This window comes from Aythya fuligula, chromosome 25 (genome assembly GCF_009819795.1).
Source record: "Aythya fuligula isolate bAytFul2 chromosome 25, bAytFul2.pri, whole genome shotgun sequence".
Taxonomy (NCBI): domain Eukaryota; kingdom Metazoa; phylum Chordata; class Aves; order Anseriformes; family Anatidae; genus Aythya; species Aythya fuligula.
The window spans coordinates 1,130,442-1,156,416 of record NC_045583.1 but is presented as its reverse complement, the minus strand read 5'-3'; the positions used below and the strand labels follow the sequence as shown (position 1 = coordinate 1,156,416).

Genomic DNA, 25,975 nt, shown 5'->3' with positions numbered 1-25,975 from the left:
TAACAAGTTTGTGTGGTAGAAACAGGTAACAGATGCTACATGAGACGTGCACACAATCCACTGGTATGATGGAAACAGCTTTTCCTGGTGCTCTTATCATTCCGTCTTGCTCTTCGTGTTAACCCTGAGCTTCCCTGCGCCTCTCACAGAAGGGAATTTTGGTTTTGATGCAAAAGCGAAAATGCAGATCCAGGCTGGATGTGGGAGTCTGGAGAGGAGAAAAAAAAAAAAAAAAAAAAAGGTGACTGCTACTGCCCTGTGCTCTTTAACTCTCTTCAGCAAATTACATTAGTATGTGACAAATTGGCTTGCAAAACAGCTAAATGGAAATGGCATTTGGAGCCGTTTGCCGTGCAGACCCTGTGGCGTCTCAGGGAAAGGTGTGATTTGCAGCATCTTCCTGAGAGCCCCGGTTAACCACCACTCCCAGGCTTTCCAGAACTTACTTCAGGAACTCCTGTTGCAGCTAAATGTTGGAGCCAGGAGCGTGTCTTGGAGCAATTGCCCGAAAGCTGGGGCAGATGTGGGTGCAGCCTGCCTCGTGCGGTAGGCAGCTTATAGGAAGAGATGAAATGGGAAACAAAGCAAAAGCAAACACCGAGAAACTGCGTGGGGTACGGGGGCGGAGGGCTGAAGGAGGAAAGCTGTTCTGCCTTTTTGGTGCCCGCGTGCTGCCCTCCTGCAGGAGCTGGCTTCTGCCTCGGCAGCACCTTTGTTCAGCTGGGATTTTCAGCGGCTCTCAGAGGAGCGAGCTGAGCTGGAACTGCAACAGGAAAACGTACACCTGCTTCTCCTCCTGCTTCTCATCCGCGGCTGCCTGAACGTGGCAGTGATCAAGCTGTTTTAATTGGCCCCTCTGCAGCTTTGCACAATAAATATGTAATGGGGGAGAGTGCCCCCCTCTTCCGCCTGGTGTCGAGGCTGTCATTTTTGATGGGGAAGCGCGCGCTCTGCTCGCCTCGTCCCCGCGCGCTCGGCACCGTGCGCTCCCGCTCCAGCCTGGATCTTGGTGTGTGCAAACTGTCCTCCCCCACCGGGGTTTGGCATCCTTAAAAAGAGGAGAGAAAAAAAAAAAAAATGAACCTGAGTGCGCAGTGCTCCTGAGACGAGCCCCTTCACATTTCTAAACACTCTTGATTATTCAGCTAATCTTTATTTCATGGGCCTGTTACGAGAAACACAAACGGGGGAGAAAGTGGAAGGCGGTGACACATTTAAAATACACAAGAAAAGCGCTGGCAGGAATATAATTGTTCTTATTCCAGCGATTTGAAATATTTATGGGCCCGAGTCGTGGTGAGATTCTCCCCCACAACTTTGTGAAGCTTTTTCTCCCCCCCCCCCCCCCCCCAGTAAGACAACAACTGGGGGCCCTGTCCCCCAGCTGTCCCCAGGGCAGTGGCACGCAGCTGTCGGTGCGCGCAGCGTCCGTCTGTCCGTCCCCACGGAAGGGAGGCACAGGTCCTGCAGCCAGGCTGCCCGGCTCGCAGGGCGTTGTGTTGCGGTCTGCTAACTTGAAATAATTCCAAAGCATCCCTTTGGCCAGCAGTGAAAAGCCCCCTTTGAGGTGTTTTGTAGGAGCCCGCTGCTCCCCCGGGGCACTCCGCCGTTAATTCATTAGATCTGAGGTTTTCTTCCCCTCTTTTCCCCCTCTTTTCTCTTCTTTCTCTCCTCTCTCTCCCTGGCAATTCAAACAGTGATGAATGGACAAAAATCCCTCAAGGGAAACATTTTTTCACTTAGTTACAAAGATTTCATGGCTAATTAGAGTAAATGTGGTTTTTAGAGTGTTAATCTCTTAACCAGCTTGGCTAGGAGGCCACGGCCACACCAAAAGAGGGGAGGGCAGGGGGAACCCGGGGCTGGGGGGGGGGGGACAAAGGTGCTGCCAAGCCCTGAGCCACCAACACCCCAGTGGGATCTGATGCATCTTTAGGACCATCGCCAAGGGTGTCCTGTGCACAGCCTCGGGGCTGAGAGCCCCGAGGGTGCTGGCACGGGGGCTCGGAGGCGCTTTGGTGCGTGGAGGCCACGAGCCCTTTGTCTGCAGGAGCGGTGCAGCCAGTGCCTGGGCCCTGAAAAGAGAAGGGAACAAAAGCAGGGCAGCGGCTGGCCTTGGGCGGCAGAGGCGGCTGCCCGGGGGGGTCACGTTTGGGTTTGTTTTCTCCATGGTTAAAATCCAAACGTTGGCTGCATGCTGGTGCTGGGGAGGGAGGGGGCTCTGAGCATGAACCACCCGGGCCTGGTGCCCCCACCCTGGCTGCGGCTCCAGCCGGGGCACGGAGGGCTCTGGGAGCGGATGGCAGCGGGCGGTGGGCTTGAAATTCCATCTCGTCCCACTAGAGGGGATCCTCCGGATCAGGCTGGTGGAGCCAGAGCGGAGCCTCCCTGCAAAAAGAAACGCAGAAGGAGCTGGTGGAGCTGTGCAGAGCTGTGGCCGCCGCTGCGCGTTGGCGGCTGGTGCTAGGAGGGGGGATCGCAGGAGCTGCAGGTGGCTGTGGGTCTGACCCCTCCTTTTGCTGCACCTGGTGGCTGAAAACAGCGCTTGTGGGGGAGGCAGGAAGGGTTTGGTGCTCTCCAGAAATTCCTGGCTGAGGCAGGCTGGCTCTTCCTGCTCCTGGTCCAGGAAAGCCTGGCTCATTGGCATGGTTCGTGGCTTCCCAGCACAACTCGTGGCTCTTCTGGTCCAAGTGTAGGTGCTGGGAGCTGCTGGGGTGCAGCTGGAGCAGGAGGTCACCGAGAAGGCACACAAAGGCTTCCCAAACACGCAGGTGCAGCATATATCAGTGATGCACCCTAGCTGTGTACTCTCTGCTGCGTTTTGAGCCCAAATTAGGATCCACCTGTGTATTTCAGAGGGGCCTGAGTGATGCTGGCAGCCGGGCTGCTGTGGCAGGGGGCAGGCAGGGATGGGGTGCTGGGAAAGAGGTGCCCTCCCTTCTGCTATCTGATAGATCCCATCTCGTGTTTCTCGCTGTAATCATTGCTTCTGTTTGGGTGAAATCGAGCTGGGAGGTGGTGATGGGGTGAACGAAAGCGAGATAAATGCATCATATTATGAAAGTTTAATCCTGCTTTGCCTGGGCTAAAATTACATTCAGAGCAGGAGATAAAAGGCATCAGAATCGCATTATATAAAAAAAAATCTAGATCATCTTAAGAGGCAGAGTGATAGCCTGGGAGAGCCCTGCAAGCTGGGCCTGTGCTGTGCCCACGGTGGGGACGAGAGCGGCTGCTCCCTGCCCCGGCACCCATCCTGCCCTGCCCCCAGGTGCTGGTGCTGTGTCTGGCTGTGTTAACAGCTCTCTGCACACCGGCCTGCTCGGAAGCATCTCGCTGCTTGGCAGAGGGGATGGTTCTTCTAAGGAACTGAGGTCTGCTGGGGGAATTTTGCCTCCCAGCTCACGCGTTTCTGTTGTAGTTCCCTGCGCCGTGTGCCCGATCTCCCGTGGGTTCCTTAAAGCTGGTGGTGCGATGGGCTCCGGGCTGACATCCTAAAGCACAGGGGACCTGGGGGGGGTCTCTGCCTCCCTGACAACCCCCTGTGGCAGTGATGAGTGGCAGGGATGCTGAGCAGCCCGGAGCCTGTCCCTGCCATGTGCAGTTTCAGGGGGGTCTGGCGGAGCCCCCAGCCGTGGCTCTCCTGGGCTGCTGCGTGCTGTCCTCATTGTGACGGTGGCTTCCCAGGCTGGAATGTCCCTTGCAGCCCTTTTCCTGCTCCGACACGATTTCCCCGCTTCATAAAAGTGAAAGGTGATGTCTGAGTAAATATTACACTGACCTCTCACCTCGCCGCCTCCTGCTGCTGCCGCTCCTCTCCGTGCTCGTTAAGGGAGCCGGGGGCTGAGCCGGGGCTGTGCGGCTGGGGAGAGGGCTCAGCCCCGAGGCAGGAGCTGGTGAGGAAGGGCAGCCTCCTTCCTGGCTGCCACTGAGCCTCCTCTGAGTGCGGTAAGTGGCGTTGGATCTGCTTTTGCCTGGGCTCTGGGGAGGCTGTTCTGGGACGCGTGGGCTCTCCGGGTCGGTGCGAGCGCCACGTAACACCGTGCCCGTGCTGCTGGCTGGGCTGTGGCCACTGCTGCCGCTCAGGAGCAAGGGGAGCAGCTGCTTTGTGGTGTCTCTGTGCTAGCAGAAGCCTCTGTGGGAACAGTTAGAGCTGCAGAATCCGGGATTAGCAGGAGGATGGCCAGAGGAGCTGGCACAGGCGCCCAGCCCCTGCCTCCCACAGTGCCCTGGTGGGTCCCCTGGGTGCTGGGGGAAGCCTTGGGGCTGCAGGGCAAAGCTTGCTGCGGTGCAGAGGAACTCACTATCTCTTGGCTATCTAGCAGTCAAGTGATGCTTGGAACGGGGTGTTACAGTCCGTGCAGAGGCTGTTCCCTGTGCGTTATCAGGAAGGTTAAAGGAAACGGCTTATTTTGCTTGCAGCTCCTGGCTGGCTGTTAGCAGCATTAGAAAAACAGTAATTTTAACTCACTCAGCAGCAGCGACGGGGGGTCGGCTTGCAGCACCCTGTGCCGTGTCTCGGACGCTGAGCGGCAGTGGGGAAAACAGGAAAGCTCTCGGGCAACGCTTGGCTCCGGGCGCGCGGGCTGGGCAGGAAGCGGAGCCACCGCGGTGCGCGCGGGACCTCCGCCGGCTGCTGGCTCAGCGTGGGACAGGCGCCTCGTGGCATTTCCAGCCTTGGCTAGCTGGGAACAAATGCCTCCTGGAGAGATTTATGAGCGGCTTTTCCTCTGTTTCAGTTCCCTGTCCTCGATGAAGAAAGGCTGGGAGCAGTGCCTCGTGCACGGCGCAGGGCGCTGGGGGTCGGGAGGGAAGCTGTGGCTCAGCATCGCCCCGCGGCACCGGGCGGCTGGCAAGGGAGGAGCAGAAGCCCGGCAGCACGTGGAGGTGTGCTGGGGGTTTCCTCCCTGCTCACGTTTAATGCTGCTTTGCTCTGTTCACCTTAAAATAAGCTTCCAAAAAGCGCCTTTGAGCCCCAGCGTTTTGATAGAGTTCAGAACCTGCTCTAAGTATTATTTGCTTCCTGAGCGCTGTGCTTTCAGACGTTGCCTTGTCAAGGCTCCTTTCATAACCCCACGGAGGCCGCAGTCTGCCAGCGGTGGGAAGCTGGGATTCTCCAGCCTCTGGGAATTGCCTGTCAGAAAAGCAAGTGCTGTAATGAAGGTGTGCGCGTCAGTAGCAGCCTTAAAACTTCCCCAGTCATGTTACCGAAAAGAGCAATTTCCCACTTTGTGAGTATTACAGAACAGCAGCGAGCGCCACAAACCACAGCGTGCCGGTGGTTTGCCTAGGTAGCCAAATATGAGGAGCTCGTGTGCAGCCAGTTCATGTTAAGATCTTTGTTCCCTGTGGCTGGGGAGATTTATTGATGTCAGAGCAGGAAAATGGTAAGTTGGCTGCTTAACAGGGATGTTACAGTTCAACTCCATAAAACATGCAGGCTGTCTTCTTTGCTCATTCATTTGCCAAGTACCCAAAAAGTCGCAGTGACAGGAGTAGAGGATGGAGCACTGCCCTCATGATCGTATTTCCTGTCTTTGCTGGTTTATGTCACAGCCTGCAATGTTGTTTTATTAAAAAAAAAAGAAAAGAAAAAAAAAAAAAAAACATGTGAATTTCCTCTTCACTTTTAATGGAATTGCGAAGAGGTGGGGCAGGGAAGGAAAAGGGAACACTGCCGTAGGTTTCCTAACCAGCTAAATTATTCCTATCCGAAGGATTTGCCATCTCACAGGCGTTACGTCAGGCCTTACCTATTGCGAAGTATTGTGTGTGATTCGGGGACATCTCGGCATCACTGCGCACTCCACGCATCTCGGCTATTGTGGGTTTCAGTGAGAAGTGACTATGGATACACTACGCAGCCACGTTATCAAAATTATCCACCCAGGCACGGAGAAGCACTGGTTAGTGCACATGGATGCAAACTTCACCTGTGCTGCTGCAGCCCCCCGAGCTTTAATTCTGCTGCCTTCAGTTTATTAACTGCTGGTGCTGAGGGGAGGGCACAGGTAGGAACGGAGGTGCCCAAATACCTCCCTCAGTTCAGCCCTCAGCTCTGGGAGCTGCAGGTCAGCAGGAAAGGCAAAGCTGCTTATTGAGGCCAGGCTGCTAGAGGAGAGCACCTCTTTCATTTATTTTTTTTTTTGGTGGTAATGGTGTTTTTTTGTTATTCTGAGTCAACTGCTTGTGTATTAACTGTTCTCCAAAGCTGCTGCTCACATACTTGTACTCCAGACGCTGAGCAAAGCTTGCTGCCTGCTAGCAGGGAGTGTGAGCTTCACAAAGTCCCCCTTGACACGGAAAGTGCTTCTGTTTGCCCTTGAACTTTCTAAAAACTGACCTTTGGGGCCTGCCCCTCTCCTCCTGAATCAGCCCAACATTGTGGAGGCATCGCCTGTTGCTTTACAGAAGCTCTACGGGCCAGATGAAAAACGCCTGCATTAAATCATCCTTTTGGCTGAGGTCTGGGGCAGCAGCAAAAGTTTGGTCGCAGGCTTTGTCTCTGGGCTGTCGTGAAGCTGTCTGCAGTCAGCAAGGAGCTCATCGCAGAAGCAGCTCGGAGCTCCGCTGTGCTCTCCCTGGCAGGCGAGGGGCCTTGCAGGGCAGGAATTGTGCCGAGGGCCCGTGGTGGCCGCAGGTTTAGACAGTTTTTCAAGTCTCATAGCAACCGAGGAGCACGGGCAAGCACTCAGAGTTCACTGGAAGAAAGAGGCAGGAGCCCCGTTGCTTGTCCACTGGTGTGTAATAAGGTGCCGGGACAAGTGCTTGCGTAACGGGGCCTTTCAGGGCCTGAGCTGTGTGACAGGGGCAGGGCTGGTCCCTCGCTTCCACCCCATAATTCGGCTGACTTGGAGGCAGTCACAGCTTGTCTCGGGCTGAGCCGGGAAGCCCTAGAACGAATTTTCGGAAACAAACAAAAACAGAGGCTCTTTAAAGGACTTCCAAGGGCGTTGTGTAACTTGTTTGAGAAAATTAACTTTGCCCAGAGCACTGGGTCACTGGGAGGCTTAACTTCAGGAGGCAGAATTTGGGTGGGATTGGGCTGTTCTGCAGGCAGAAGTTTCACTCCTGAGTGTGAATCCAGCGCTGTGGCTTTTAACCATTCACTTCCTTGCAGACTTGTATGAAATTTCCATTGCAAGCACCACACGTTGCCATATTATCTGCACGAGCCATCTTGTTTCTGAGGAGGATATAATATTAATTTCCTTGTCACTTAGTTTTTCCCCATGTATTTGGGCTCATTTGATTAATGGTGCTATAAATCTTCAGGCGAGTCAGTTGGGTTTTGTTTCTGGCCTCCAAAAAGGCGATGGAGGCAGCTCTGATTGCTCCTGGAAAATGCACCAATTTTCCCTCAGAGCTGCATGGAAATTCAGCTTCAAGCACAGAGGTTTTTTTGACAAAGCATCTGAACCTTGTTTCAGTGGAAGTTTTGCAGCTCTCAGGCCACAAAGAGCTGAAATCACTTAGTTTTGCCTTGTTCTCGTCCCCAGTGATCCTGACGAAATTTTGACAGAAGTTTAGTGGATCTGGACGGCCAGTTTGTGGTTGTAAAGGAGACACACGCAAACTGAACCAGCTGAAAGCTGGGATGGAGGAAATTTTGTTACCGGTTCTTAGCCCCCGGGTGATGCTCAGGGAGCGTGGGGGCTGCCCTGGGAGGTGGGACGGGGACGGGGCGAGACGAGGAGCGTTGGATCCGAGGGTGTGCGAGGAGCTCTCGCAGCAGGCGGGCCTGCTGCATTCCTGTGAAATATGGCCTTACAAGTCCTTGAAGGATTTATTGTTTTCCGGCCACTGCTGGATCTGGTCCGATAGTCTGGATATAGGAAGGAAATGACTCAGTTGCTCTACAGACAAGTGCAGCTTTGAAATTCAGAGAGGCAGGAGACAGCTGAGCCGCTCCAGCTCGGCCCCATCGGCAGCGGGGTCCCCATGGGTCACTCAGGGCCGGCCCCGCAGGCGGGATGGGATGGGACAGAGGTGGGAGGAGAACTGGTCGAGGCACAAAACCCTCTGCATGAGGACAGCAGGGAGAGCAGGTGAAGGCTGGGAGGAGGACGGGGGCTGCGGGGCCTCTCTTGGCGGCAGAGCAGCTGCAGGGCCCCGCGCCCGCCCGGCCATCGCGAATTGATTGCTGCACTGGGGGCACGGCCAGGGGCCTGCAGGCAGGGTGAGGGCTCTCAGGATCTCCAAAGGTTGCTTTCTGCCCACAGTAGGGTGGAGAGGCACAGGGATCCACGCTCTGCCCCAGTTCTGTCGCTCCTCCCGGTCTCCTTCCCTCTCCCCTGCATGGTCTGGAGCCGGTCCCTGGTGTTTGTCCTGGTCTGGAGCCATGCAGGGATTTGCTACAGCAAAGCAGAGAGAAATTTTAATCATTTCACGGGACAAGAGCAGGCTTTTGGAACCTCCTATCCATCGAGGTGTCTGGCCCCTGTGCTGGAGCTTGTGGCTGATGGCAGATGTGGGCCTAAGCAGATGCTTTCTCCGTCCTGTTATCAGCTTGCTTGGAGAGAGAGAAGTTTAGAAATGACAGAAAGATCCTTAGCGAAGAAACAAGAGTTAGTGTTAAAAATAAAGAAACAAGACAGCTTGTTTCATCTAGACAGAAGGGTTATTAAACAGGCTTGAATTAATCAGTGATCTGCCAGAGCTGTGAGATGAAAAGCAGGGCAGAGGAGCACGGAGCAGACGAGTGGGAAGAAGCCACATTCTCAGGTGCACTTTGACATCCAGACTGCAGGAGAGGAGCCCGAGCTGATGGTGGGAAGGAGCTGAGGCAGCTCCAGGCTTTGTGCTCCGTGGCTGGAGCTCAGAGCTTGAGGCAGGGAACATCAGGCTGGCCGTGCTGAGCACCCCACGGGCACCCATGGGTGCCCCATGGGGACCTGCTGGCGACCAATCCGTGTCCCACGGCTCTGTGGTGGTTGCTGCCCATCGTGTTCAGCAGCACCTGGAGAGGAAGCGAGATGCCTGAATCCTGGGAAATGTGAAGCATTTTAAGCCACTTTCAAAAATGCATCAAGCACCCCAGTGGCGCACTTGAAAGGGTCGGCAAGCAGGGGCTTCGAGAGGTAAAGTCACTTCCCTAATGTCATTGATAAAGCTGGTGTTGATTGCAGTTCATAGCAGGTACTTCCACCGAGACAGGCCTGACGAGGGCTGGTTAATGGTCCCTGAAGGGTTCTTCAGTGCTGTGCGGCTCTCTCCTGCATCAACCTGTCTGCTTCAGTTTGGTTGTTAACTTCAGGGCTTCTGCAGTTGCGTTCTGCCTTTCCAAATCCGTGTGATCCCATGGGGTGGTGTCTGGATGATGATTTCTGCCAGTTATGCAGTGGGAACGCTGGCGTTTTGACTGGCAGCTGCCATTTGGAGTGCAGCAGCGAGCCCTCTGTGCCCCTCGGCTCTGGTTGTGGTGGTCACACACCAACTGAGCCAGTCCATCCGTGTCCCTCCACCCCTGCGGATCCTGCCCAAGGTGGTGCCCCCGATGTCTGGCTGCCGACCCTCCTGGCGGGGTAAGGGGAGGCCCAGCGACAGGCAGCACGTGGCCTGCGGTTGTGTAGGTTCCACTTGGTGCTTACTGCTCATAATCTGAAAAGATGATCCCGGTCTGGAGTGGCGCTGGGTATCATAAGCAGTAAACACCTCTCCAATGGGGAAACGTGCCTGAATGTGCACGCAGGCAGTTGCATGCTCTTAATAATTTCAGTGCTGCTGGCTGAGTGAAATCTATAGCTGCACAGTTGGGGATTCAGCATCTTAGAACCTAATTTTAACAAATGTACAATTTCCTGGTTTACTTAGGTAACAGCACTGTGGCTACTGTGTAAATACATCTGGCTGCCGTGGGGAGTATCGGGGATAACGAACACCACTCGCTGTACGGGGCTGGCACAGCCAAAGGATTTCTGTTTCAGGATTTCTGTTTAATGGAGTGGCTGGGGACCCATTTAATTTGAAGCTGGGGTTCTTCACTTGCCTGTGGTGCACTTGGAGTGAGGCCAGGAGAAGCTGCTGCTTATTTTTCCTCCTCCAGTTCGGTGGCCGCTCTGTGATCTGCGCTGTAATATTCTCCTGTAATAAACTGCAGCTGGACGTCACCTGGGGAGAGTGCCGGGCTGTGGCTCGGGAGATAAAACTCCTAGCTTTGCCACAGGGACCTTTTGACTAGCCTTGGGCAAATCATTTAATCATTTAATCTGCTTGCAAGCAAGGTCACCATCCGTTAAATTGTATTTTGTTGGTAATGAGGTCCTGGAATAACCGAACAATGCTCAGATGTGCCAGTGAAACGGGGCTGGATACACCTCGGTCCAGCAGGACCCGGGTAAGAAACTAGAAAAGGCACTTTGTGAGGGATGCACTGACACAGACTGCCTGGAGGAGCTGTGGGCTCTGCTTTTGGAGGTTTTTATCGACGGTTTAGAGAGAGATCTCTTGAGTGATAGTTATAGCTGCTCCTCGCAACAAGACTGGATTAGGGAATCGCAGCTTTCTGGCCACACATCTTTGATTTACTGCAATCCAAAGCCATTGACCCATTTACCCAGGTTTTGGATGAAAGTGAGACTTCCCCAAACTTGAATAAACCAGCTGTGAAACTTATGAAGTGTTAAATTTCCCTTCGTGTCATACTTCAAGGCAGCCAGGAGAGCGGGCGTCTGTTCTGCGCTGCTCCGGTGCGCGGTGGTGTTGGCAGCCCCGGTTCTGTCCTCGGCGGCTGCACGGAGAATAAAGCCCTCTTTTCCCAGCACCTTCCCTATTGACACCAGGTAATTTATAAGCTATTTCGCAGCGGTGTGCTCGAAGCTCGATAGCTGCCAGCTGTAGTTTCTGAGATAGCAGGTGTCAAGTGTCAGCGCGGCGAGGAGAGGTGTCTGATTTCTGCCACCTAGGTGTCCTGGGCTGATTAAGGATTGTGCTGGTCGTCTTTTGGGGCTGGCGGGTTAAATGTCCCCAGCTGCGATGCACAGCTGGATGTACGCCGTGCCGGGGCTGCAGCTGCGGTCCTGCTTCAGAGTTGCTGGAGGAGCCTGCGCTCCCTCGGAGACGGTGACAATTTTGTCAGCCTTACGCCAACGCCGCCTCGCTGTGCCGCGGGGCTTCTCGAGCATCCTTGCGGTCAGAGATAGCTGTGCCCGTGCTTGCTTGTCGCCGTTATCAGGGGAGAGAAGCTCTGCTCCGCTGAACAGTCTCTGCTCAGAGCATTTATGAACGCGGGCGCAGAGGGGAGGCACGAGGCACTAAACCAGCCCCTTGCACATCCTTCGCCACAGCGGTTTACGCCTGGTAACTCCCCTTTGATTTCAGAGCATTTCCTTTGATTGAACGTGAGAGCCTCTCATAGAAAAGCTTCAGCCCCAGTTTGCAAGTTTGCTTGTGCTAAGAGGACCGTGCCTTTTGAGGTCTGTTCAGCAAGCCTGGGAGGAAGCCGGGGTCACCGGGAGCCCCGGTGAGGGTGTTGAGTTGTCCGCGGGGTGGTTGCAGCGCTGGAGCTTGCAGCGGGGCTCTCCGGGGTTTCTCTGTTTCTTTTCACCCCAGGCCTGTTGGGATCTGTGTGCTCAAAAGGGAGACTGGGGGAAGAGGTTGCTTATCCGGTATGCCTTGTGTAAACAACGTCCAGAGGCTGGACAATATGAGCGAATTTTGTGCATAATTCACGCGATCGTGTTTGTTATCAGGGAAATGCCTTCTGGTGGCTGAGTTTCGCTCTTCCCCTCCTCTTCCTTGTCCCAGGACTGGAGGAAGCAATGCTCACAATGCTGTGTTTTGCCCTCTTAACTCGTTCTCAGAAGTCTGGTGAGCCCATCCAACACTCAGGGGCTGGGGAGCGGGCGGGCAGCAAAGCAAGGGTGGGGGGCAGGAAGGTGGCTGCTGTCTGAAACCCAAGGGCTTGGTGTGCACGGCATCCTTTGGGAACGGCTTGGTGTTTGCTGTCCCTGTGGGTCGGTAACTCCTGCTTTGCCTTGTCTTACCAAGGGACACTGTGGATGAGGCTGGGGCTTGCGGCTTCTGTGTTGTTGGCTGCAGAAACGAGGCAGGGGGCTTGTTTTCCCACAAAATCAGGTGTAAAAAGGCTTTTTCTCATCCTGAGTCAGGAGGGTTTTTCAGGATGGAAGCACAGAGCCAAGCTTTGCTGTGGTGACGCCTCTCCTCTCCGGACACGTGTGCATTGTACCCGCAGTGGGTGAAGCACCCGCGGGCTGGCAGCGGTGCCCCTGCCACCAACCAGCCCTTGCCAGAGCTGCCAGGCACCTCGCTGGTGATTTGCAGCCTGCTTTTAGTTAAAGCAAAAGCCTAAAAATAAATAAAAGGTGCTGGGAGTCCTGGTCATTGCTTTATGTTAGGAAGATGTAGATTACTTCACACCGGGCAGGGCTCTTGGGCCAGGGCTCAGCAGTGGGGACTCCCCCGGGTGCTAAGAACCGAGCAGGTAGGGCTGGGACCAAACCCCAGGTTTGAGCTGGGAACTTCCCAGCACTCGATGCTCAGATCAGGCAGTTTGGCTCAGATCTGTTGTCTAATTAAAACACAACAAAGCCCTATTAATTATTGTGAGGTCTTCCTCCGCGGCTGACAAATGTCCTGAAAATCACGTCTTCGAAGGCGATAAATCACTGCAACAGCTCTAATGGCTGGAGATATTTCATAGGAAAACTTCTGATCAGCTCCAGGAGGGAAGCAGAGTGTTCTCACTTCCACAAAGAGGACAAATCTCTGCTTTTTCTCGCTCGTTTTGGATGGCAGATACTGCATGGAGTCAATGTGAGGAGGAAGGATCAGGCTGGTGCAGGGGTGAGGTTGTTCCAAAGGGTTTGCTCTTGTGTTTGCAGTTTATACAGTGCAGCCTGCCCTTTCGGTGACCCTTCCTATAATTCTGGGGGGTTTCTGGCAGGCTGCTGACCTGCAGAGGAGGTCAGGGGAGCGAGCCAGCCCGCTGCCCCACTCCTGGCCTCACAGCAATGAATCTTACAGGGCTATAAAAAGCAGAATGGGCAGAATCCACCTCCAGCTTAAAAAATAATCACAGCCTCTTCTCCCCCCGCTGCCAGCCCAGCCATTTCTCACGAGGCTCCGTTCTGTGAGACAGCTCCCCAAAGCCACCTCACCCCGGGGGTGCACGCTGAGTTTTAGGGTGTGCAGGAGACATATGGGGGGGCTGGGACATGGGGTGGGCACTGGCTCACTGTGAGGCTTGGCACCAAACGAGCACAGAGCTGGGGAAACGCCTCCAGCATCTCTGAGGCTGCTTGTGTGGCCAGGCAGGGGACAGCGGGGTGCTGCCAGGTGCCACTTAGGGACCCTCGTGGGGATGGCAACGGCATCGGGCGACGAGGAGCAGAGACCTCGATGGGAATGGGACAGAGGGAACGGAGCTGGCCGGGGGCTTGTGTCTGAATTAGTGCCTAGGAGAGCAGCCCTGCCCCTGAGAGAAGACAGCAGTGCCACGCAGAGACGGCAGCTGCTGCACTGATGACATCAAAATTGTTCCTTTGATCCGTCATTTTCCACGGGAGATTCTCTTCCTTTTTATTTGGCTTTAATTTCCTTTTTTCTTTTTTTTTTTTTCTTTTTTTTTTTTTCCATGTGCATAAAAACACAACTAATGACAAACTGTGGTGCCTGTGAGTGACTGACAGCTGAAATAAGAGAAATGACTAATCGTGCCTCCTGAAGCCCTGTCGCATGGAGATTAAATGAGCCCTTTTTTCTTCCCCCCTCAATGAGAATCATGGGCATTTGAATAATAATATTATAGTCTCCATTAGGATGACAGTGGGGGAAAAAAATCGGCTCAGACCTGTGATTATTCCTTCAATCTAATAATTATTTAAATACCAGATAACTCCTTTCAGCCTAATTGAGGCCTTTCAGCTGCTTGGGTTTATATTGTGTCCCTGAATTTACTCTCTCTTTTACCTTGCGTTACTAATAGCTTCAGATTGCTTTTAAAGCCATATTTTAAACTCGCTTCCAAAAAAAAAAGTGTGTGGGGGGGGGGAATTAATGGCCCAATAGTATTAAGAGCCAGAGTTAAAAACACCACGTCTCTCCTTTCCCTGGTGTTTAACTCTCCTGCAGCTTTGCCATCCCCGACCTCTGCCATCGGGTTTCCTCTGGTGCTCTGTGTCATCCTGACCCCGTTCTGTGCCACACGTGTGCCCCTGTGTGCCCTGTGCCACCCACGGTCCAGCTCCTTTGGGCAGGGGAGCTGTCAGTTCAGGGCCGTGCTGTGTCATCTCCAAGCGATGTTTGTAAGCACGGGTTCTTCGGGTTCTCCTTCCCATCCTGCTGCCCCCTTGTTGCAAGGCGCCGTGTGTGAGCGGGACAGAATTTCCTTTCCTTTCTGAGCTTCCCTTGAGTCCCTGAGCCCTCTGTCCCAGAACCAGCTCCTCCTTTCCCCCAGAGCCCTGCCTTGGCCACTTGGCCGCGTTCCCAAGGGCGAGGATGCGCGAGGTTGCAGACCCTGCTGCGGGCACCAGCGGCCCTCTGAGCAGAGCCTCGGGAGCTGCTTGCTTGTTGGCCTTCTGGAAGCTTCTCAGGGCAGGGAGTAGCATCAGGGTGCTCCCCCAGGAGCTTGGCAAGGAGAGCAGGGATGGCTGAGCCGTGGGGCAGCGGTCACTGGGTGCCACCCTGGGACCCCCACTATCGCCACGGATGGGTTCGGGTGGGAGCTGGCAGGGGCAGACACAGCTTCAGCCAGAGGTAGAAATCAAGAAGCTGGAAATAAGAAGCAAGCAGCCGGGGAAACATATCCCTGAGCAGAATGAGAAACCCATTATCGTGCTCCTTCCCCTGTCTTGTCAGTGACACTGAAACGTGCAGCGCGGGGACAGGGCTCCTTTGTCACCTCTCAGGAACACCCGGCTCCAGCTCCCGGCGTTAACAAGCCTAAAGAGCGGCCATTCGGTGACACTCGCTTACGAGCTTGGTGTAGGTTTTCAGCAGCATGAATTATTTTAAATACCAAAACTGAGATCAGCATCAATCAAAGCGGAGGCTGCCGACAGCCCCGACAGCTGCACGTGGGGCGCGTGAGGGAGCAGCCTCCTGCGTGCAGCGCCGGGGGGGTGCGAGTGAGGGAGATGTGACCCCTGTCTTCTGAGGTTTTGTTGTGGTTTATGTCATGTAAAGCCCCATAGAAGTTTCCCCCTGGCTTGCAGAGCCATGGTGGAGGGCAAGAGGGAAGGTGGCTCGTCCTCTGCATCTCTCCGGGGCTGGTGTGACCCTGCGGTGCTGTGCGGTGGTGGAGAGCGTCTGTCCCCAAAAGAAGATGAGATAGATCCCGAGATCACCCAGCCAGGAGCACGTGAAGAGTGCAAAATCTGGGATAAAGGAGAACTTTGTGATAGTTTTCTGGGTCCAGGTTGTTGAATGCATCTGTGGTGATGAGTAAGGCTGAGGTTGAGCTGGGAGCCCAAGTCAGGGCCAGCAGCAGCTTTGGAGATGGCACCCAGGGAGATGCCAGGGATGTCCCTGCTGCTGGGAGAGGTCCCCAACCCCCCTGCAGGGATGTTCTGGGGGCTGATAAGAGCTGCCCACCTCCAGTGAGCACTGAGCAGCTCTGCCAGCCGTCTCCTCGCTGTGTTTCGGGGTGCTCAGCTGGCTGCACTTCCAGCAGGTTTGCAGGAGCCCGGGGAGGTGCAGGCAGCGTGCGGCTGAGCCGGGAACCAACCGAGCAGAGCAGGCAGAAGGGTTCTGGGTGTCCCGCTGAGCAGCCACGGCGTGCACGCTGCCCGGAAGGGTGGACGAGGAGCTCAGCTGGAAACATGCCTCTCGCAGCCGAGACCGGTGCTCGTTTCCTAAGGAAATTCCAGGCTCGTGAGTCCTGCCCCGGCTGTCGGGCAGGCAGGAAGGGGCAGGGGCCAGTGGGCTCCGGCACCCTCCCAGCGCCCGTGGCTGCGTGCTGGTGGTGGGGAAAGGTCCAAGGTGCTGGTTGGCTCTGGGTTGGGGCTGGGCATCAGCTGCTGAAGGAGGGCAGGGCTCTGCTGACCCCGTCCTGCTTCTAGAAGGGTGATGCTGGGGTAACGCTTGGCTGTGTGCCCTTCCCTGAGTGTCTGGAGCAGACGGAAGGGGATGAGATGTTTCCAACATGATGGAGAGCTTGCTTTAAGTGCCCGTGTAGCTCTCCCTGTGGCAGCAAGAGCTCTAAAGCATCCTTTGGTCATTACCTCTTCTGATTCACCCCACGGTCTCCTTGCCTCTGCCTGAGACCACGTCTGGTACTGCTGAGTTGTTCTCTGTGATAATTTTGGGTGGTGGCGGTGGAAGGGGATTTAAGGACCATATAAAATGTTTTCCCCAATTTGACACTTTCCATTAAATAATAATAATAATGTCTTCCATTCTGTGGCCTCTTTGCCACAGAGGTTGTGGGCAGAGTTACCCAGCTCAAGTCTTATTCCTTCACCTTGTCCTCACATTCTCACCCAAATGGCCACGTCATGCAGAGGAAACCCTTCTGATGGTTATCCACGGAGCTGTTCGGAAGGGCACAGGGACAGTTTGCTTGGCATGCATCTCCGGGACAGTGTCCAGGCTGCTTTGCACAGGTTTTCATGATCACCTGGAAGTTTTGTTAGAGCAGGAAACTTGTCCGAGCTTCCCAAACCGGCCGTTTCTCCCCTGCGCACGGTGCTGCTGGCTGCATTTGCATCTCACCTACCCGCTGTGTGCCTCCACCCCAAATCAGCTGCTTTTTGGCAGCACAGTGCCTTGTAAGGGCTGAGAAATGCTGCTGCCTGAAAAGCACCTGCACAGGTACTGCTGAGGGGAGTGGTGGAGGAGTTCCTGACGGCTTTGATGTGTGCGTGCTCCCTGCGCTTGCCTGCATGAGATTTCTTTCGCAGGTTTTCAAATTAAGTCATCGAGGATTTAAAGGTAGAAAACACCTCTTATTTCCTCTGCTGCTTCCCACAACATACCCTGCAGGAGACATCCTTTTAGCCAAGATTGCAGATTGATGGTTGGGTGTGTGAACTGCGGGCTTTGTCTTGGGCTGACGCTGCTGATCCCCTCCCGGGGCTGAGCAGAGCACGTCAGGAGCAGCCGAACCACGCCACAAATTAACACGCAGAGCCTGAACCAAGTGGCAAAACATCGGGCCTGAACTGTTTACCAATAAGTAAGGAGACCTGCTTAATTCTTGTTGGGCTTAGAGATGTCCTCACTTTATCTCAAGGACTGTGTAATTAGAAAGCCTCCTTTGAATTTTATCTGCAGGCACGCTGGGTCTAATCCCTTGCTCTGTCTGCTTTGCTTCTCTCCCCTAGAACCATGTGAGGGACGTTGCTGGGGCACAGGACACGCGCGGGGAGCACGAGCTTTGCCTTTCCCAGGATGGATCAGAGGAAGATCTGGCCTCGGGTACCGGACTCCGATGGCTGGTCGGTGGCTTTGCTCTGTCTCTTCCTGGCGTCGCTGTCCCGAAACGCGTCCGGCAGCGCCTTGTTCAGCACTTTCCACTCGGAGAACCGGGACTGGACTTTCAACCACCTGACCGTGCACCAAGGGACCGGAGCCGTCTACGTGGGAGCCATCAACAGGGTTTACAAGCTGTCGGGTAACCTGACCATTTTGGTGGCGCACAAAACCGGCCCCGAGGAGGACAACAAATCCTGCTACCCGCCCCTCATCGTGCAGCCATGCAGCGAGATCCTGACGCTCACCAACAACGTCAACAAGCTGCTGATCATCGACTACTCCGAGAACCGGCTGCTGGCCTGCGGCAGCCTCTACCAGGGGGTCTGCAAGCTGCTGCGCCTGGACGACCTCTTCATCCTGGTGGAGCCCTCGCACAAGAAGGAGCACTACCTCTCCAGCGTCAACAAGACGGGCACCATGTACGGCGTGATCGTGCGCTCGGAGGGCGAGGACGGGAAGCTCTTCATCGGCACGGCGGTGGACGGGAAGCAGGATTATTTCCCCACCCTCTCCAGCCGAAAGCTTCCCCGGGACCCGGAGTCGTCAGCGATGTTGGATTATGAGCTCCACAGTGACTTTGTCTCATCCCTCATTAAAATCCCCTCAGACACCTTGGCCCTCGTGTCGCACTTTGACATCTTCTACATCTACGGCTTCGCCAGTGGCAATTTTGTGTATTTTTTGACTGTCCAGCCGGAGACCCCAGAGGGCGTCTCCATCAACTCTGCCAGCGACCTCTTCTACACGTCTCGCATCGTCCGCCTCTGCAAGGACGACCCCAAATTCCACTCCTACGTCTCCCTGCCCTTCGGCTGCGTCAAGGGGGACACGGAGTACCGCCTGCTGCAGGCAGCCTACCTTTCGAAGCCGGGAGACGTGCTGGCCAGGGCCCTCAACATCACAGCCCAGGAGGACGTCCTCTTTGCCATTTTCTCCAAGGGACAGAAGCAGTACCATCAGCCACCGGACGACTCCGCGCTCTGCGTCTTCCCCATCCGCACCATCAACGCCCAGATAAAGGACCGCCTGCAGTCCTGCTACCAGGGCGAGGGCAACCTGGAGCTCAACTGGCTGCTGGGGAAGGACGTCCAGTGCACCAAAGCGGTAAGGATGCCCTTGAGTTGACTCTTGTAGCCTTTGGTATCAATACGGGGCCCTGTGGTATACGGGTTGCAGGATAGGGTTAACCTTTCCGTGCCTCATTTTCCCCAAACATAGATGGATGCGGCAATCCTTTTCCTTTTTAATCCCTATTGTTATCAGGCAGTCGGTGATGACAGCAAAGGGAAGGGATAGCACTGAGGCAGACAAATAAAGGTGTGCTGCTCGTCGGAAGGGTTTGCTGTTCCCTGCCTCGGGCCCTGGGAGCTGGAGGAAGGCTCTCACCCTTCCCGCAGCAGGAGGGTGGTATCAGCAAACCACCAAGGTAAATCCAAATGACAGTTGCATCTTTTGTGGTTTCCTGCAGCTGATTTCTTTAATCTTGATCACATGCAGATTGTTCTAGGGCTGACTTGGGAATCCCTGGGGCCTTCTTTTGCCAAGCATATTAAGTTTGGCTGCTGGGAGGAGATAAACGTGCAGGTTAAATGAAATGAAAGAAGGAAAGGAAAATGCTGGCTCACGCAGGGGAGAGCGGGGGAAATGCCCCACAGCCCCTCTCCCCCCACCACCCACTCCCCTCTCCGGGATCCTGACTGCCCAGGGCTGCTCCGTGCCCTGAGTTTTGCTCACAGCTGCCCCAAATCTTCTCTTTCCAGCCTGTTCCGATCGACGACAATTTCTGTGGGCTCGACATCAACCAGCCCCTGGGCGGCTCGGTGCCGGTGGACGGGGTGACGCTCTTCACCTCCAGCCGGGACCGGATGACTTCTGTGGCTTCGTACGTCTACAACGGCTACAGCGTGGTGTTTGTGGGGACTAAAAACGGCAAGCTGAAGAAGGTAAGGTTATTTCTGTGGCTTCGGAGAGCCAGGATCCATTTTTCTTTGTTCTTGGCAATCTCTGATACCTGTGGCTGCTGCTGTGTCTTGCCAGTATTTCCCAGAGTGAAACTGGGAGCTAGGAGGGAGCAAAACTAAGAGGGCTTGGGGTCAGGGCACAGAATGGTGAGGATGTTCCAGAGCATCCCCGCCGTCAGGCTGGGGGCAGCCCCTTGCTGTGCTCGCACCAGCACCTTCCTTCAGCAGCGGGTCAACGCGGGTCTCAGCACCGGGCTGGCTCTTTCACCCACTGCCTGTCTGCATATTACAGCGTTAGCCTGTTTGTTTGTTGGGTTTTGCGTTGTTTTCAGCATTTGATCATTCAGAGACCTGTGGCGTGTGTTGGTGGGGCTGTTGCAGAAATCAACAGGGCAATAATGGGCTGGGCAGAGGGAAGCGAGGAGCTGGCTCTGGTTGTGGAGTGTGGCTGAGAGCAAACCTCAGCGAACCGTGCTCAGAGGTCTCGGATATTTCCCAGTTTGTGTAGAAAACCGAGCACGAGAGCTTTTGGGGTTTGCTTTGGCGATGGCAATAGCGCTGACGCTGGCAGATTTTTGGGCCACGGAATGGGTTAACTTGGCTGCACTTGGAAACCAAGCCGCAGGGCAAAGTCCTCCTGCTCTGTGCCTCCCTCTTCCCCCAGACAGCTGGATGACTGATCCAGCCTGGAAGATAAAATTCCTCACCCTTTGCATCACAAAAGCTGGGGCTAGTTGCCCAGGGCTAAGAAAATCTCCATGCTGTTTTCTTCTCCCAGCAGCAGGAGCTGGGGGACCGCTGGGTGGGTTTTAAGGTTCTGGAGTTGAATTGGGATTTTTCCCCTTCTATTTCCCCCCAAAACTGCTCTTCAGTAAGTGGGCTACAAAGGCAGGTCTGGTCAGTCACCCATCTGTTGAGTGTGGTCCTCGGGAGTCCTGTATTGCAACCGAGTGTGGAAATGGCCTTGGGGACATGGAATTGGGACCAGCTGCTGGAGGGGACCTCCCTTGCTGTGCTTCTCCATCACGGCTGCAGCTGGAAGCCAGCTCCTCGGTACGGGCAGGCACTGGATCCGGCCCCAGCAAAGCCAGCCTCAGAGATGATGCTCTGGAAAGCTGAGATCCTTCAAATTACATTAACATATAAAAAAAACAGCACTTGGTGAACCTGCTGAATGCTCCCCCGTGCCATGGAAAGAGTTAACAAATGTAATCAACAGCAGGCTGTTAATTTTTTGTGTCCTTAAGCAGCAGGGAATTTCTTCCTCATCTATCCAGGAAGATACAAGGACAGGCAGATCCTACACTTGAACGTCTGCATCATTTTAATTACATCAGCTCATTAATATTCATTCGGCACTTTACAAGTGCTGAGCAGTAGTAAATTAGGTGCCTCCCTGGTGCACGGGGCGATGCTGAACGGGGGGAGCAGGGGCTGGAGCGCACGGAGCGCGGGGTTCTCCTGGCCGAGGGGCTGGGAGCAGCACCCTCAGCATATTGCAGGTGCATATGCTGCCGAGCCGTGCAGGCTGCCGTGCTGCTTGCTGTTGAGTGTTTTGGGGGGAGCCGGGGAGGTGCCGCATTTAGAGGCAGTTAGAGCAAACAGCTTGTGCCTGCACACGAGGTATTTACTGTAGCGTTGCATTAATTATGTCGGATTACAGAAGAAGCCTTCTCTCCAGCAGGGTTTAATTCCTTGTGCTGGTCTACGTTGTAGAGCCACTTAAACACCTACCTTTCTGGTGCAAAGTTAATCTATTTACGCCCATCCACTTCACTGCTTTGGGCAGGAAGGGGCTGTGGGAGGAGGGCTGTGGGGATGGTCCAGGCTCTACCTGCTGCTGGAGCCAGCGGCGAGCAGGTGCTGAGAAAATTGGTTCATGTCTCCAGCGAGTCTGTTCCAGACGTTTGCTACAGTCAGCCTTCGGTGGCATCTGCCAAGCACCTTCCTGACAGGCAGCAGCGTGCTGTGCTGCTGCTCAGCCCCGTGCCTCCTGGTACCCGTAGCGCTGCCCTGTCCCGTGCTGCGTGGGGCTGGGGATGCTCTCTGTCTTCTGGTCCTGTCCACGCTTTCAGTAAATCTATTCCTTTTTGGCACGTGGGGTTATCTTTTATGTGGTCTAAGAGGCCGTATGAAGCATGGGGAGCAGCTTTGCTGGGAGCTGGGGGGCACCTGGGGCATTTTTTCCCCTGGTGGTCCCCGGATCCATGCATGCTCCACCACCAGGCACGTCCGTGAGGGCGCGGGATGCTCAGGGCTGTAAACGTTTCTGTCTCTTCTTCTCCATGTGCGAAATGAGGACAGTAAAAATGTGCATACTTCTGTAAGTGCCAGAGATTTGCAGATAAACACCTCTCCTCTGTCTCACCACCCTGCACATCTACCTCCACAACGATGTCTGAGAGCTGCGTCATGCCTGTTCCCTCTCCCGCAGTTGTTGATTTACTTTGGAAGCGAGCTGGTGGCTCAGGCTGGGATTTCAAAGAAGAGACTTTTGTGTAGCTGCAGGAAAGAAGTCAGGGAGCCAGCTCTGAAACCTCTTACATTTGTCTGTGCTTCCCCCTTGAGAGTTCATTGCCGAAAACTCGGCGTTATCTCACTGCTGTCCTTCCCGTTAGGCACTCACCTGCCTGCCTCGTGCGTGTCCCCCTGGGGAGCAGCTGCTGCTTCAGCCTCTGCCCCAAGGAGCTGGATGCTGAAGGTCCCCAGGCCTCTGATTTTCCCAGCCCTACCCTTTCTCTGTTTCCTGGGGTGTGTTTGAAGTGCCTTTCTCCATCCCCAGCAGGGGCTGGGACCTGTTTTGTGCCTCTCTCAGCCACCTTGCGCAGCCGGCGCAATAGCACGCACACCTCTCTGCCCTGTCCTTGCTGAAGGGAAAAGAAAGAGTCAATAGATCCATCTGTCATTCAAACCCTGTGCTGGCAGAGGAATTTGCACATAGCACTGCCTCATCCAGCCTGCCACCCTGCCATGGGGCTTGCCTTGGGTGCTCGGTGCCTGTGGCCGCCCAAGGGGCTGCAGGATCGCTCCTGGGGCTGCACCCTGTGCACAAGAACCCCATGGCATGGGAGATGAGCGGGCAGCCTGGCTCCCCGGCAGGCTGGTTTTGAGAATTACCAACCCTCAGCAGTTTTCTCTAAGTGGGTGAAGAGCAAATGTGCTGATGAGGCTGTGACCTTCTGGATAAAGCACGGTACGCGGGGTCCTGCTCTCCCCGCAGCTCGGTGCTCCAGCTCTCCTGCACAGGGCTCGGCTTTGTGGCTGGGGGAGCAAAGTGGGTAATGGGATCATATTAGAGATGTAACTGCTCAGAATTGTGGCTTCCTGCAATAAAGCAATTTTCATCGAGCAAAATTAGAAGAGACATTAATGCAACAGTTAACAGCAACTAACTGCTGGGGGGAGATGTGTCGGCTTGCTTGCTCTGTTTATGGGCTTTATACAATTCCATCAATATTGATGTGTGATGCCTTTGATTTTGACACTAATCATTGCTATGAATTAAATTTGCAGCCATATAATTAGGACTGCTATTAATAGGGCCTCAAGCTAAGCACTGCTGCGTTAGTTGTCTTTTTCCTGATGGAAAACGGCATCCACGGAACTCAGCTAATGTGGTTTGCCTGGTAGATGCTGAGGCTGATGTGAAAATTATACTTGCTATATTTAGAGGGGCTCATCTGAAAAGGCAGATGAATGGGAAGGGTCAGACTCTGAGGTTTCCTGAGAGCTACACTGGAGTCACTTGTAAACTTCCTAGGAGTTTGCTGCTTTTCTCCTCGGGCACAAAGGCTTAGTGGGAGAGAGCAGGACTGCAGGAAGAAAAGAGTAAGCCTCGGCTGTCAGGCCTGAAGGCTGCTATTGCAAGCTTTATTCCTGTTTTAGCTGCCTTGTGCAAATCTTTCCGTTTATTTCTCTTACCCAATGCTGTTTCAAGTCTCTGTCCCTGTGCGTGCCCGGTTTCATCTCAGCAGGCTGAGCACAGTGGCTGGTTGGCAGCATGGCTCACCACTAAAATCAATCTTGTATTTCATCCCAAGAGGTGTGTTTCTTATTAGATCTAATAAATCAGTGAAGTGCCCTTCATTCAGCTTGTCAATGGAGGATATTGTTTGTGATCAAGAATAAATAAATGTCTCTTCTATGTCTGACGGTGCACAGTCCAAGTATTATTTTGCCATCATGCTGTTTGTGCCTGCTCTGGACAAATCTCAGTTCCTGCAGTGGCTCGGAGCCTCGCTGTGCCTTGGGAGGTCTGGGACACGCTTCCAGCAGTGCCTGACTTGCAGCTATCCGGGGCAGGCTCAAAGGCTGCTCTCTGCATCCAGAGATTGCTTCTACAGAGCCAAGTGCTCCGCGTTGGCTGTCTTCAGTGTCCTTGGCGTTACAGACAAGAACTCAGGGGTGGGGGTTGGTTATTCCAGGTGCCAGGAGGTGAAGGGGATGGTGTTTGCATCTCAATTCCTGCCTGCTCCTCCTGGGCTAATGGGGTCAGTCCCTGTCCTACACAGAAGCCGCACGCTGTCCCACTTGCTCTCCTACATGGCTTGAATCAATTCTGGCGTGCAAGGTCACCCGAGAGAGGAGCTGGTTGGGATCTGTCGGGTGGAAAAGTACTGCAGAAAAATATGCAGTGCTGTGCCCAGCTTTCACGTTTGGAAATGGGATCGTGCCCACCCATTGAGTGCCCGATGACAGCGCCTTGTGCTGCCTGTCCTTGCTTTCAGCGAACTCCCGCCGACGTAGGGGACGGTGATAACTGATGGGCTGACACGGGCAGGGGAAAGGCGAACTTCTGAGTGTATTGTTATGTCCTGGTATGCGATGGTTTTATTCAGCCTGGATGATTCAATTTGTTCCATTAGTGGGAATAAAATAGATGTTTCACCATGAAATATATGTCCGGACCTGTCCTTATCTGACTTCATTCTACGGATAGTTATCTCATCCTGTTAATTTATCCTTAATTATCTCCTCCACGCACATTCTTGGAGCACTTTAGGAACAAAGGCAGTTGCATCAGTGTGTAGAGAAGCCAAGAGGACATCGGGCTGTTATTGAAGAGATGAAAGTCGTCTGCTCACAGCCTGCTTCCGAGGAGTTTCTCAGCACTGGCTGTTGGCTGCGGCTCGTCACGAGGACACGGCCCTCTGTGTCCCAGCAGAGGTGGTAGGCAGCAGGTGATTCTTGATTAAGCTTTATAATTGAAAGGTCTGAGAAACCAGGCTCTGTTTCTTGCCCTAGGATGTGAACTAAGGGGCGTCTGGCATTGTGATTTGCTATGGTGTGGTGGGAGAAGGTACCCCAGCCTCAGACAGGAATCCCCCTTTGGGTGAACAGGGGGCTCTCAGGGCATGGCCCTGGCAAACAGGCACCTGGTCAGCGCCTCCAAAATGCCCAGGATTTTTAGTAGCCAGAAGCTGGAGCTTTACTTTATAACTGGAAGCTGTGCAAGGAAATATAAGAGGTCCCTTCAGACTGCGGTTTGGATGGAATGGTTCAGGAATATCCCTACGGCCCCTTAAAGACATGAAATTGGTCCTCTCTTCTCCCAGCACTGCCTCCCTCCTTCTGTTATCTGTTGCCTGGCAGAGTAAAATTTGAGGGGAAAGAAAAAGAGAATTGGAGATGTGTTTTATAGCTGCTGGAGGGCTAAGGGGCAGGACATGCTATGTGAAACCGAGCCAGGTGGGCTGGGAGGCTGCTTTCACCCTTTTTCTGGCTCAGGCGATGACGGCTCTGGTTCTTACTCAGGTTCAGGCACCTTGAAAAATCAGCTTGAAATCTGGAGTGCAGCAATTATGTTTTATTCGTCTCCAAACAAAGTGGAGCTAGTAGAGGCTGAAAGCAGCTCGCCTCTGAGGGCTCGCCAGTTCTGCCACAGCCTCAAAGGCCTGGAGCTGCAAATGCTGGGAGGGTTTTCTCATGAAGAGCTCCTGGTGTAGGTTCTGCATCTCTGGGGTTCGGTCCTGGCCCTTCCTAAAGATGCTCTTATTAATTGTCCTGAGCAGCACAAGTGCAGGATGAGCTCTCGTAGCCATACCCACGAGGTTGGTTCTCCCACTTGTGCATGCATTTTGTTTTTTTTTCTGACATGTTTAGAAGATGTTTAATCCTCACACCTTTCATAAGAAGGGCTGACATCTCCTTCATGAGGATGAAGTAAGGCAGAAGTTGTTCTTCCTCCAGTTCGTGCTGGAGGCAGAGCTACATTTTTCTGTATTTCAATAATGCATTTCTTGTCGGAGTCATCTTCGTGAAAAACATCAGGAAATACCAAACTACTTTGTGAATTCATGGCACTTTTTCTGACTGTTGGTTGCTTTCCTCTGGGTGTGAATCTGAAGAACTTGCTGTGTTCTGGATGTTTTCTTGGCAGGGTTGGACTTGTGCCTTTCCATTTGTGAGTCAAGAAGTTCGTGCTTTCCTTGGGGGATGTGTTTTTCTGCAGGCTTTTACAATCCTCACTGGGGTCAGAACAACATGAGTCTTGGTCCATTTGTAAGTTCTTCAATCCCCGCGTGGCAAGAAATGCTGTGAGAAGACCGGGCTGCGTTGCCTCTGTAAAGGCCTCCTTGGGG

At 54.1% G+C, this 25,975-nt stretch overlaps 1 protein-coding gene across 3 annotated transcripts in view; it reads left to right on the top strand.

Moving 5' to 3' along the window:
* Window positions 1-25,975, top strand: part of PLXNA2 (plexin A2) — a 143,445-nt gene that overhangs the window by 3,129 nt on the left and 114,341 nt on the right. For all 3 annotated transcript variants that reach the window (XM_032203458.1, XM_032203455.1, XM_032203456.1), the window contains exons 2-3: window positions 17,283-18,537; window positions 19,194-19,376. In XM_032203458.1, the coding sequence (XP_032059349.1) occupies window positions 17,350-18,537; window positions 19,194-19,376 (1,371 nt within the window). In that variant the 5' untranslated portion in view covers window positions 17,283-17,349. The remainder of the gene's footprint in view (window positions 1-17,282; window positions 18,538-19,193; window positions 19,377-25,975) is intronic.